Here is a 13,829-nt window from a genome sequence, read left to right as displayed (position 1 = left end):
TGAGAGGCAATGTCACCAAAGTCAATAGGATTCACCCTCTGGGGAGCATGAATCCTCAGTTTTATGTTAACTGATCCAATAATTGCTACGATATTTAATAACGACTTAGAAACTGATATAAACACAAAAAACACTGACGACTGCTGAGTTCAAGAAAGTGATCCAGTCACAGGCAACACTGATTTTATTTCAACACAAAAATACACGGCCTGGCAAATATGTCCCGGGTCAGATCTCTTTCTCATGTAACAAATGTCATAAATACAAAGTAAAAATAAATATTAAATAAGAATGGACAGTTGAATTAAGACTAGTTGTAAACAAACAAATGATGAGAGGAAAACGCATCATGTGAAACACACACTAACCATAAGAATGTGTGATGCTTTGCCCTGAGTGGAACGCTTATTCCAAATATAACAGCAAGTCTCATTGAAAAAAAAAAAAGAAGTGTAGCAAAACAAACTGATTTAAGGATCCAGACACACTGGCCAGATAAAGTGAGTGCTTGGAAGAAAAAAGCCCTTTCATCTTTAAGAGCTTAAGATAGTTCAGTCATTCATTGAAAACAGAGACCGACTCTGGCACTGTCTCACTACATCACATAATTTATCTTTTGACACATTTTTACATAAAGATTAAATATTCCTCTTCTTTTGTTATAAAGTACATAAGTGTTTTCAATCTCAGTCCTTTCTGAGTGGCTTGTACGGTCCTCTTCAGTCGCGCCACACTGCACCAAAGGTAAAAAATAAACCTCGGCAGCATAGCCTAGTTTTAACCCCCCCCCTTCACTTTAGTCCTCCATGAGTAAAATAGCGTGGTCGGTCAGTGCACTTTGATTTGGAGGAATGCTTTAGATCACACTGCGAACACGCTGAGCGAGCTGGTCTCATCTTTCAGGCCCAGGATGCTGTAGGCTATCCTCTTCATGTGACCGGGCAGCCGCACGCCGATATTCCTGATGTCTCTGAAAGGAAAAAAATATAAACAACATTTTAGTGATCTAAAAAAAAAAACTATTTGCATGACGAGAGCACAGTGGTACTGTAGTGATTCTCGGGACGGGTTGTTTATACACTCGAAAGTGACGGTATTAACAGTTGAAATAGGCTGTTATATTCTATAAATAAGAATGAACAAAAAAATGGTTTTAATTGACCAATAACTGAATGGACACATGATTATTATCTTGGCCAATGAGGTTTTTCAGACCTGTCTATTTGTTGGTTGGTTGGTTCATTTGTTTGTTTGTTGGCAGTACGATTTCTCAAAAACTACAGAACATATTTCCATGAAAATTGTTTGAAGGATGTGACGTGGGCCAAGAAAGGACCAATTACATTTTTTACTGGATCCAGACAAAGGGTCAGATCCAGGAACTTTTCATTACTTTCTTTAACATTACCTTTTATAAACAGGTCGACGATTTCTTATTATTAATCATTCAAAGATCCTGATGAAAAAAATCTGGCTGATTTGGGGTTCTGGATCGAGTGGTTTCATGCACGCTGTATAAATAGAGATAGATGATGAGATATGTTGAAGCTACCATCAATGTGTGGCTTGTTTATTGTGGTCTCAGCTATTAGGCGTGTTCAAATTTAAAGGGACTGTTGTGTCTTGGCTGAGGTATGCACATTACTGACGCCATTCTAGTTTAAAATAATTTACAGTGTTAAAAGGCGGTGGAGGTTGTGGCAGTAGAGAATGAGAGGAATGGCATGGGCAGAGGCGGAGTGGATTAGTCCTGCATCACAAACTGCTCGACAAATGTTTCAGCTGAGAACTCAATACATTCTCTGTCTTGCCACAAGATGTGGCTCGGTGCCAGATACACCCGTGTCATGTGTGCACTTACTCATGCCTCAAGGAGAGCACCTGCTCCATAGTCTTGATCCCTGCGCGAGTGAAGCTTTCGTTGTACTGACTCATCTTGATGGACTCCAGCCACTCGGGCACCGTCCTGAACATGGTGCCGTCGCAGCCGCTGGTGCTCGGCAGGCGGATGGAAACACTGCAGAGGAAAGATGTGTACATAGATTACTCACTTGGTCATTTACTGTTACTGTATATACACGGACTGTAGATCAGATCTGTACATAATGTTTTTCAATAACTTCTAATCGATGGAAAGTACCAAGATTAATGCTGCACGAGTTAAATCAAAACATGGGCTTATAAATGCATAAATAAAAGTTGTTCAACTTTAAAAATCCTCCACAGAACTTACTCTTCATCTGAGAGAACTCTTGATTATAATACTACAACTAATAATAAAATAAACAATAATAATCATAATTCCCCTAAGTATTAGTGCATGTGTGTACTTAACCTTTTGGGAAGTGTAAAAGCAACAATAGCCATTTGTGGGTTATGTTCAGGTCTATTTATTGGTCAGGAACAGTTGGCAGCCAACCAGGAAGTCACCTCGCCATTAATAGCTCCAGATATAAAACCCTATTCATTTTTACTCTTTGTTTTTGTGCAGATTAAGTAAACAAGATATCAGGAGGTAATGAGCATATTTCCCTTAATACACATACATCTAGATTAGTATCATCTGATTTATATCACTGGTGGAAACTGGAAGGATTGTTTTTTAGTTTTAAGTGACAGTAAAAAATTGTTTTATTTTTATCACTGAAAGTTTAAGAAAGATTCAAAGATTAAAGAAAGATTAGAAAAATTTATATTCATACCGTGGATCAAAGTCAGCGATGGTTTTCAGAGACTCTGGGTTTCGGAGCAGTTTGTCCAGAATGTTGACGATGTCTGAGAAGCGAGGTCGTATGGAGCGGTCGTGCAGCCAACACTGGAGCATGAGCTGGTAGATGGCTGATGGGCAGTCCATGGGAGCAGGAAGCCTGAAGGCCTCGTTGATGGCTTTCATGACCTTGAGGAAGAAACAGGGGCAGAGTGAAGTCAGTGCTTAGATTTATTTTAATGGTTGAAGAGACAGACGAGGAGTTTGCACAGGCAGCGTTCCAAAGAAGTGCTGCGTCCGCATGTTGACGTTAACAGTAAATTTAAAGAAGTTGGTGGGAAACTACGCTGGATGTCAGGCTACTTTCAATCACCACCTCCCTGCAGCAACTCAGTGGTAATATACATTAAAGTTTGACCCACGCAGGCCTAAACAATCCCTCATCTCCACCATAAGACCTGGAGAGAGGTCGTTACAAATGAAGCATACCTCATGGTTGCTCATGTCCCAGTAGGGCCGTTCTCCAAATGCCATGACTTCCCACATGACGATGCCGAAGCTCCACACGTCGCTGGCTGAAGTGAATTTCCTGTATTCGATTGCCTCGGGGGCGGTCCAACGGATGGGGATTTTACCTCCCTGACAGAAGAGACAAATTAACAAGTCATGAGTGGAATGGAAACACACGGTGCTGAAAGATCAACACTTAGGACCGGACACTTGGGAGTAAAACAAGATCATTAACAGTCTGAGTTTGGGCTCTAGAAAGAAAATAAGGGTTGGTCTGTGTTCTGCTGTTGACTCACCCTGGTCGTATAGGTGCCCTCGGCATCGTCCTCCAACACACGCGAGAGGCCAAAGTCAGACACTTTACACTCCAGGTTGCTGTTCACCAGAACGTTCCTCGCTGCCAGGTCACGGTGGACGTAGTTCATGTCAGAGAGGTATTTCATGCCAGCAGCTATTCCACGCAGCATTCCCACCAACTGATATGAAGGAATCTCTCCATCCCGATCCTAAAGGGAACAAAAATATCCCAGTTTAAAACCTTTTCTTATTCTTCATTACTTCCACCAAGAAGGTTATGTTTTCATCTGTGTTTTGATTAGTTAGCAGGATTACACAAAAGCTATGCTCCGAGTGCCATTCTATTTCTAACTTGAGTTTTGCTACAACATTAAAAAGAGCCATTAGATGTTAGTTAAACATATATAAAGACACATTTTTAACTCAGGCTTCTGACTTTGCCCCTTTACTGAGTTTCTGAGAAGAAGGAGCAGATATTAAGTGTTAAGTTTAAGTCATGTGACAGTTGCATCAATGAGAACCTACCTTCAGGTATATGTCTAAAGCGCCGTTCTCCATGTATTCAGTCACTATCATCGCATGCTTGACTGAAAATGAAAACCAAAAAACATGTTTAGTAAAATTTAAATACACACTAAGTTAATAACAATACATTGTGAATGGCAGCAGGGTTTAGGTTCGAGGTCTCAACTCACATTTGGTGACGACCCCCTCCAGGCGGATGATGTTGGGGTGCGAGAACTGTCCCATGATGCTGGCCTCACTCAGGAAGTCTTGCCTCTGTTTCTCTGAGTAACCCAGCTTCAGGGTCTTGATCGCCACGGCCACCTCTCCTCGCCCGGGCGCCTTCATCACGCCCCAAAACACTTCTCCAAACTCTCCTGAGGCAGACAGACGACGGGGATGTCAGAAAACAATATCGCACCAAGATTTTAGTGAAATGGAAACTGAACGGTTTGAAAACACTCACCTACACCGATGACCTTTTGTTTGCTAATAGCACTCGGGACGATTTCTGTGACAAACTTTTGGATGGCGATGTTGGGGTCCTCATACATGTGTGGATCAACGTAAGTCTTCAGAGGCTTGAGCTGATCTGAGGAGGAAATAACGACGGATTATTAGAATAAATAATTAATGGTTTCATCTTATCATTGTTGTAATTTTTTGTATTGTGGGGTTTTCTAACCTGTGGAGAAGTATGGATCCTCTGGTCCTCCCCTGACATGAGAGCGCAGTCTCCTGAGAAGAAAACAAGACCATCACTATCACAGAATACACAGTGACTTTTCAGTAATTGCAAGTTCGTCCCAGCTAAAGAAGACCAAGGCTGTGTTCAATAACAGCACCGGCTATTACCCATAAGCCCCCCTAAGATGTCACTGCACAGTATTGGTAATTAACTTGAGCTTGTGGCACATAACAACACAGTCTGCAGGTTCTTAGAGGACATTTATCTGAAAGACACAGGCGTTGGATGTAGATATGATAGGTGCGGTCACCAACCGTTTACGCAGCAGTAGCACTGCCACCACGACCAGCAAGATCACCGCTACTCCAACTACAGCTCCCATCACCATGGTGGAGTTACTCTGGACCTGAGACTCGGCTGCACACAATCACAGAAACAGAAATATTTATGAATCAAATTCAGGTTCAAACAGAGAAATAGTTTTACATCCTGTAGATGTGAAGGTTTCTGGTACCTAATGGTGAAGTGTGGAACTCATGCTCGGTGCTGTAGCTGCCAGGGTTGCCCTCCGAGCTCAGCACCTGGACCCTGAACATGTACGTGGTGTTTGGGGTGAGGTCATTTATCTGGACCGAGCTTTTGTCTGAAATCACGACCGTGTAGGTGGTCACGTCCCGCTCGCCGTCGTCATCCTGTGAGGAGAGCGTTAAAGGTGGGCGGATTAGAGCTGTTTTCTCAGCACTTGAAAATGTCTTTCAACAACCTGAAATTTTGAACGAGGGAAGAAAATGAGCACAAAGCACTCCATCTTACTTTTCTGCGGTACATAAGCTCATAGCGGTGAGTGATGTGGACTGGAGGTCTGCGAGACAGAGTCCAGGACAGAGACAGACTGGTGGGGCTGCGATCGTCCAGATGGATCAACGTCACCTTGGGGGGATCTAGAAGTCGGAGGGAGGTGGAAAGCAAAATAATGGTTGGTGACTAATTACAGTCTTTGGGAAGGACGCATGGAAATTAAAGCCTTTGGGACTTAGGGGTCAGACTGAATTCTTGTTTTATCACCTGGTTACTTCTTAATACTTAATTTACTTCAAAATGACAAGTTAAAGCTGTAAATTGTGGCAACTAAACAAATATACTATATATATTTGCTCCAAAGGAGACATTATACATTAAGTATTTTATGTCATAACAATTTTGCTTTTTCACTACTTTTTAATCATGCTGACTTTTTAGGAGATTTTTCTTTGTATGCAAACACATATTTTTTACCAATATGTTTATAGATGTTTACCTTTTCACAGAAACTATTACAAATATGTAAATAAAAATGAGAAAGTGCATAATTTAAACCAATGGCAAGGATCACTTCTGGAAATATAAGAGAAAGCAATAAAGTAATGAAAAGAAAAAGAGTTAAGAAAATGTAATGAGCATGCACACACAAAAAAAGGGGTTTTGTTTTTGTTCTTGTACTAAAACAGTGAAAACAAATACACAAGTTTAAAACAAAGTAAAAAGTATATGTTTACATGTGACCGGACTCACCTGTGTAGTCCAGAGCAGTAGTGATGGTTGCTGTCGGTCTCTCAGTGCCGTACTGGGACACGCCGCTCTGAGCCTCCACAGTGAACGTGTAGTTCAGATGAGAATCCAGGTCAGAGACGATGACTGTGGTGTCTCGCAGGCCTGTGGGGCCTGGGTCGAAACGGATCTTCTCACCACAGGGGATGCACAAGGTGCCCTCGCAGTGCTCGCACACCACGCTGTAGGTGAGGTCACTGCGGCCTCCAGTCACCAGCGGTGGGCTCCAGGACAGCTGCAGCCTGCCGTCAGCTGACAGAGTGGTGGAGGTCAGCTCATGAGGGGCACTGGGTGGAGCTTCAGGAGGGAAGTGGGTGACAGAGCAGTTAGTTTGAGCCTCCAAACTGCTTGTAATGAGTATAAAAGTTGACTTTTTCGGTGATATGTCAGTGAGGTGGGTCATTACCAGAGCATGGAGATGTTGAAGGGTCAGAAGGGGAGCGGAAGAAACCTTCCTCACATTGACATTCAGTGGCGCCGGCTCCGGAGGGCTTGGTATTATCGGGACAAACCTGACATAACTCGCTGGATACAGATGGCTTGAAGTAGCCTGGCTTGCACGCTGTATGAGAGAGAAATGGTGTGTGTTAGTTTAAGCATGACATATTCAGGACTAACTGTGGAACGAACAAACACAGGAAGGAATGACTGATCAAAATGCAAACAATGAAGCTGTGTCTGTAATACCAGCTCTTTACTCCCAACAGGAAGCTTTTGTTGTGAGTAACCTATAATCACAGAGTCTTTGTATCCAGAGGAATGAAAAGGGATTTCCCTGACGATCTGCCTCAACTTGCCTTTTTTGCTCCGAGGCCTAATCTCAGGTCACACTGCGAGTGTCAACCGGATGAATGCAGTGCATTAAATCCATCAGGTGATTTGATCTGCCTTTCCCCTGTGGACTCGCCTCAGCTCATATTCCCTGGCAGATAATATTTGTGTTTTTGCCAAAGGAAACGGCACCTTGGACACTGCGGGAGTGCTGCGATGGACATTTCAGCGTGCAGCAGATAAACAGCCTTCCAGGGGCATGGGAGGTTAATGAACATGCAGACTGGACAGAAACCAGGATGCAAGAAGTGGCAAGTCAGCCAGAGACTGATGTTTCCTCCCTTTCTTCCTTCCTTCCGTTGACCCCACGACACCAGTCACAAATTACAGCACGAAGGCTGAATAGTCAGTGTATGAGAGAATCAGGAAAGAGGACAAGCAGCTGGAAACGAATATGATTTTGTGTTTATGGAAACAGATGCACATACTTTCTGGGGGCGATAAAAACCTCAGGGCGCAGTAAAAAAAATAAAAATAAAAAGAGCAGATCTTGAGAAAGATCTTGTGGCTCCACTTTCATTCTGCTGTCTCCCCGGGGAACAGCCTTTCATGTGGCCCCTGTGCTGGTGGCCGAGGGAAGAGGTCGAACGAACCCTGGATTGAAGACGTGGTCGCGTTACTTCGCCACCAAGGCAGAAGGACCTTTGCACCCTGAGCACTGAGGCAGCATTGGAGAGGCAGCAGGTTGAGTTTTGAGCAGGGGGGGGATAGAGATGAATAGATGGATGGAGGGGGGTGGGGTGGGTTGGGGGGGGTAAAGGTCTGGAGCACCAACAGAAGTTCTCTCAGGGGAGTCACTTGGCGGCAATGGGGGTGTAGTGGGGTCTTTTCGCATAAGAAAGAGGGGCCAGCCCATTTCATCTTGAGCTGGAGCAGCAGGGCCTCTGTCACGTACCAAAGAAACTCCAGCCCCATTCATCTATTGTCTCCGAGATTGGACAGAGTGGTGCCATAAATATGTTGTACTACTCATTATAAAGCTCCGAAATAGGGGCAGGTGTACATAGCATGAATACAAACACTCATAACACATTTTTTTATCATCTTTGTTAAAGATGTTGTTAATCTGGAAGAAGTTTTAAACTTTCAGTGATTAAACAAATGTACGTTTTTCACTTGTTGATGGAATGTGTCCCTTTTATTGTTCCGCGCTCTCCTGTGACCACAGCACACACGTGAAAAGGACGTATGTTCCGCACCAGTGCATCTGTTAATTGAATCTGTTTTTAGCTCTTTGTGTTGGCCCATTGTTCTAATGAGTGGGAACATGGATTAGGGAGCTCGTTGCGTGTGTTAACAACCGGATGAAAGAGCAAAGGGAGGCGAAGCAGGGGCATGTCATTGGCTAACAGCTGTCCTGTTGCTCTACTAATCCTCTTGACTAAATTACACTCCACACCTAACTAAGCAGCCACGGAACTAACCACCCTCATGCACCAACTGTCGACTCGCTCCCCACCCTCTGACTCCGAGCAAGGACAACCTGCTTATTTGTGTCACTCAGCATTCCTCCTCAGCTCACTTTACTTCCTTTTCCCACAACAGTTGAGCTCCTCAGTGGAATCCACACCCAGGCCATGAGCCTTTAGAGGATATCACTTTCTACAACATAAAAACTGGAGCGAGGCCTGGGAGAAGCAGCTACATTGTGTTTTATTTATGTAATAAAAATGATTTCCTGCTTCATAAGTATCAGATCATTCTCCAGACTTTGGTATCGCAGTTTTTCCAGTCAAATATTTCCTGTCTTCCTCTCGACAGTTGCTGTTTCACTTCCGTTTCAGGTGCTCGGCCCAGTTGTCAGGAACTTCAAAGTCTGAAACATTCCTCTGCCTCAACTTCCTCAGTTTTCCCTTCGTTTTTATAGTCACAGTACACAGATTACTCTTTGAAGCTCAGTACAAATCTATCAAAGATTTTTAGACTTTAAAGAAATGGTAAGAAAAGGCTTCAGGGGAAAAAAGCTTTAGGTTTTGTCCAACCAAGTCAAAACCCCGGAGATATTCCATTTAGATTGAAGTGAAACAGAAAAGAAAAAAAAGAACAAAAAAAGGGACGATGATGAATCAACAATCCATCTAACTTCATTTTGTATTTGTCAACTAATTCATTTAAAATCTCATAATTCTTTCAGCTGTTAAACATAATCTGTTCTTCTTCTGGAACAAACTTAGAGAGGAGGCCAAACCCTAAACCGTCAAGGTGACTCGGACCATCAGGAGTAAACCACAGCCTGAGTCAGTCCGACCTCTGAGAGGTGTGTCAGCCCGGTCCCTGTAATCTGTGGTTTCTGTCACCTTGGCAACGGACACAAAAACAAATACTCTGCGAGAGGAGAAGACAGCCCTCAGGTAGTCATCCTGTCACATTCACACAGTCCTTCCTTGAGTCAATCAGTGATGCTGGTTGACGCCAGGGTGAAAGAATTTCTTTCAGAAGTCCCCACAGAACACTGTGCCCTTCCTTCCTCCTTCTCCTCCTCCTCCTCCTCCTCTCTGTACTCTGTATCTCCTCCCATGTTTCCTCCAGACAGCTCAACACACCACACCCCAGAATGCCAGAGCAATGCCAGCCTCCACAGGCACAGTATGAACACTACAGCTATATATATGTATTTGGTTGTATTTTCTAAAGGAGTACATTTACCTTCTTTAAGCTCTCTCAGGTTTTTCTCGAGGACAGTGCGTACCATACAGGTTTTTCATACCTTGCCTAATTCACGGTGTCACACGAAAACACAAAAGCACAAACACTCAACACTAGTCTCCTAAAATTCCCATCATTCTCAAATGTGTTTCCATTTTTTCATTTGATTTTAAAAACTACCTCAAAAATTACCTTCATAGTTCACAGTTAGAGAGTTTGTAAACAAGAAATTCACATAAGTAAATTAGACCTTAGAAAGGAACTTTAGAATTAAATTTTAGAAGCCTCAAAAGAGAAAGCAAAATGTCTGATATGTAATTTTCAACTTTTGGCCCATGTATTATTGTGTCCATTAACACAAGGACATCTTTGAGTTTTGTCCCTTTTATAGTGTAAACACACAGCAAAGTCAAAGTCCACATAGAAGTGGAACTAAGATACTTGTACTGTCACCTCCAGTCAACGGCCTATCCATAAAACAGCACCACAGCCAAGCCCCATTCCTGAGCCCTGAGAGAAACACAGAGGAAGGAATGTGCTATTGGCCAATAGGTGAGGAGATGTTGAGGCATAGGTGGGAGTCTGTTCACTGGTGACTTTTTTTATCTGCCATCACATGGAGCAATTCCATGGTTACCTCTAAATCTAAACAAAACAAACAGGTTAAGACACCTTTCCATCTTTTCCCCTTTTCCCTCACACTCAGCCCTGCAGTGTCTGACCGCTCTAGATAGATATGTTGTGTTTTTACAGCAGAACCCCAAACAAACCAGACACAATTAACATTCCTGAGCACTCATTTCTCACAGGTCGTGGTTGGAGGTGTTTCATTTACTACGACTCACTCTGCAACAAAAACACGTCTCAGTTGAGTGCATGGCATATTTTTGGCCGCGCTTACCTTGGCAGGATTCCCCGGTGGTTTCGTAGCCTGACAGACACTGGCACTGACCCACGGGAACCACCCATTCACCCTCAGTTGTGCAGTAGATGCGTGGGGTGGCCTGACTGACGGCATTCTCCACGCAGGCTCCCTCCACTACCGTGAGAGCATCTGCCACGGTCTCCGGGAAGGCTGCCAAGCTCTGCACCGTGGATGGGCACATCTTGTAATAAACTCTGACCGAGAGGAGGGCCACACAAGCACCCATGTCCTGGAAAGCCAGGTAGAAGCCCTTCCTGGACAGAGGCCCTACGGTCCTCGTCTCTGTGTTGACCTTCAGCACGCGGCCCCGTGTGACCTCATCAGGGGCGATGGTGGCCACTTTGCGGAACTGCCCTTTACGGAAGTTGGTTCCCACATCAGCATCCGCCTCCGAGATGAAAAGGTTGAAGGTTTCTTTGCAGGCCACCGAGGCTCCATCAAAGGTGTTGCAGTCTCGTACAATGAAACGTAGCTCCACGGAGACACGCGGTGTCCCCGGGCGTCGCTGAATGAACGTTGTACGTAACCAGTTTTCCTGTTCAGTCGAGTCTATGCTACAAACACTGTAGGTATAGAAAAGTGAGCCATTCACCACCGTCTGGACGATCTCCCACTGCAGGACACAGAAAGACAAAGAGGGGAGAGGGATCAGTTTAAGGGGCAAACGTCACTGAGACCACACTACAATAATGAGAGGAGGAAAAGCATTTTTTCTGGGGAATAAGTAGAGGGTTCAGAGGCTTTGTTCCTTCAGAGAACCAGTTTTTATTGATGAGACACCTCTTCTTTCATGCTGAGCGAAAAGCTCATAAAAGTGCAACAGTGAGCCACAGCTTTTTTCCTCACAGTAAGATTACTGGCCTGGACATGTGCTGCTGCGCTTGCGACGTGTGTGGTTTTCCACTAACACATGAGGATGCATGTGTGTGAGACGCACATAAACCCAAAGCAAATGCCACAGTAGAATACCAACCGACGTTAATGAAAGTTAAATTAACTTTGTAAGCAGACTGCAAAGTCATCCCAGCAGAATTGGCAGCAATTAAGACTTTTTAATAGAGGGAAGCAATGACAAGTTAAAAGACCCAATTTGACATTAAGATTTCATTAACATCATGTGTTTCAGAGACGACATCAGTGCTTAAACTTGTATTCAATGAACTGTTGTAGAAAAGAGGCTAAATGAATTGAATTTTTTCTATTAGATTCAAGCAGCATTTTATGAGACAGTGATTTTCATAGTTTGACAGATTATATCTTCTATATTTTGGACAAATGTAATTTACAAAGTAAATTGCAATATTTGCAAATATTTATCTCTTGTACAAATTTACTATAAATGTGTGAGAAAGCCGATTAAGAGCAAAAGCAATGTTTGAAAGACAAGGGGACGAGTATTCTCTTAGATCTTCAAGAAAAGTCACACAGGAGAAATGTGGCCCACACAGTGGAAGTGGCCCCGTCCTGTTGCTTTTTTTAGATGGAAAGCCACTGAACTATAGATAGAGGGATGGTTCTCCACATATGGACCACTCTTTCTTTTTTCTTTTTACTCATGTCCTCCCACGAACACACATCACTCCGCTACTGTACTCTCTAAATGCAGAGAGGAATCAAAAAGGACAAACGTCTTAAACTTGAAGCTTTATGATTCTGTGTTTGCTGGAATGAACACTGTCATTGTGTAAAATGCAGTTTGGCACTGCAAATTTAGATAGCTTAGGTTGATCCTTGACATTTTAATGGCATTCATGAGTTCTTTATGAAAGGGTAGAGTTAAAATGAGACTGGCTGAGCTCTGCCAAACCTCATCGAGCTGCCACTCATTCCATCACTCCCAGGGAGCCATTTTTTTGTGGATTGAACCAACAGAAAGATTTATCTAATTGTTGCAAGACAGATTTCAAATTCTCACATGGACTTTTCTTTAGACACTTACTCGCTTACTCACTAAGAGGAGGACACTTTCAAGTGTTGAACCTGAAGTCTTAAAAATGCCTGTTGAGGTATAAATACTCACTCCGTTCTCATATGGCAACGTCAACCAGCCCAGCTCCGATCCTGAAGCCCTCATGTCCAGCAATACTTCTACAGGGACACACAAACAACGTGTAGTTATAAAAAGCACACAGGACACCTGATGCATCAATTAACACATTTTTACATATTTATTTGTATAAAAATCCACATTTAGTTATTTCTAAAAAAAAATAGCAACACATTTTATCTCTGTTATTACACCCAACCCAAACAATGCATTATATGTTTGTGTTCAATCAATGGAAAAAACTATGATTTGACTGTGCAAATAAATCCTCTGCCTTGATCCCAGGGGCCAGAAGGCTTTATGGGGGGCACATGCTGGGCTTTGACAGACTAATCAAGCATGTCGGCTTTGATTCAGGTCTTCATTGACCGTGTCCTCCAGGTCCAAGCGTACAGGACTTAAAGTATGAGAAAGGCGTGGGCTGCTAAATCACCATGACGAGAGAAATACATGAATGTGCAACACAAGTGAAACAAAAAGTGAGGACATGCTTAGACATCTAACAGCCCCCCACCCCCCTCATCATTTAAGTTAAAGGCCCAATATTACAAATGAAAACTTCATTTAAAAAGTTAGTATAAAAGTACATGTTAATAAGTGTGTGTGTGGGTGGGGAGAAGACAATATGAGCTTTTTGAAACATTCACGTCATTCTCAGTTCATAAAACTAACATTACACACATATTTCTGTTGTGTGTAAAACCAGGACAAAACTTTTAACGCAACAGTTTCAGACAATTGCTGAAGCAGAAAGTAAAACTTGTAAGGAGGCTCTCAGATTCCATCCTCCTGACTCACGAGGCGAGGCTTCTGACTCAAAACACAGAGTCTGAAGCCTCACCTCTCTGAAAAAGACAATAAACCAGAAACTTACGTTCTTTGGACTGGAGGCTGACCGATACTTGGTTAATGAAGAAAAACAGGACCGAGCAGAGTAGACGGAGCTCCATGATGTTTCCACAGGTCTTTCCTTATTAAATTCAAAGTTAGTCTCCTGAAGCCTGTCCGCTCCGTCTGTCCCTCACACTCCTCTTCTCTCTCTCTCTCTCTCTTCCACTCCTCTTCGGTCTCACTTCACCGGCTCACT

At 43.2% G+C, this 13,829-nt stretch overlaps 1 protein-coding gene across 1 annotated transcript; it reads right to left on the bottom strand.

The window, feature by feature from the left end:
- Positions 1-144: 144 nt before the first annotated feature.
- Positions 145-13,829, bottom strand: epha2a (eph receptor A2 a). The gene is made up of 17 exons (XM_020101617.2): positions 13,617-13,829; positions 12,716-12,783; positions 10,672-11,308; positions 6,700-6,855; positions 6,258-6,590; positions 5,520-5,647; positions 5,221-5,398; positions 5,021-5,123; positions 4,704-4,756; positions 4,485-4,610; positions 4,210-4,395; positions 4,040-4,101; positions 3,514-3,723; positions 3,197-3,346; positions 2,703-2,896; positions 1,862-2,017; positions 145-970 (listed from the first exon to the last, which is right to left on the bottom strand). The coding sequence occupies exons 1-17, from the start codon at positions 13,690-13,692 to the stop codon at positions 862-864; spliced, it is 2,925 nt and encodes a 974-aa protein (XP_019957176.2). The 5' UTR covers positions 13,693-13,829; the 3' UTR covers positions 145-861.

Source organism: Paralichthys olivaceus, chromosome 2 (genome assembly GCF_024713975.1).
Source record: "Paralichthys olivaceus isolate ysfri-2021 chromosome 2, ASM2471397v2, whole genome shotgun sequence".
Taxonomy (NCBI): domain Eukaryota; kingdom Metazoa; phylum Chordata; class Actinopteri; order Pleuronectiformes; family Paralichthyidae; genus Paralichthys; species Paralichthys olivaceus.
This window is presented reverse-complemented; position numbering and strand designations above follow the sequence as displayed.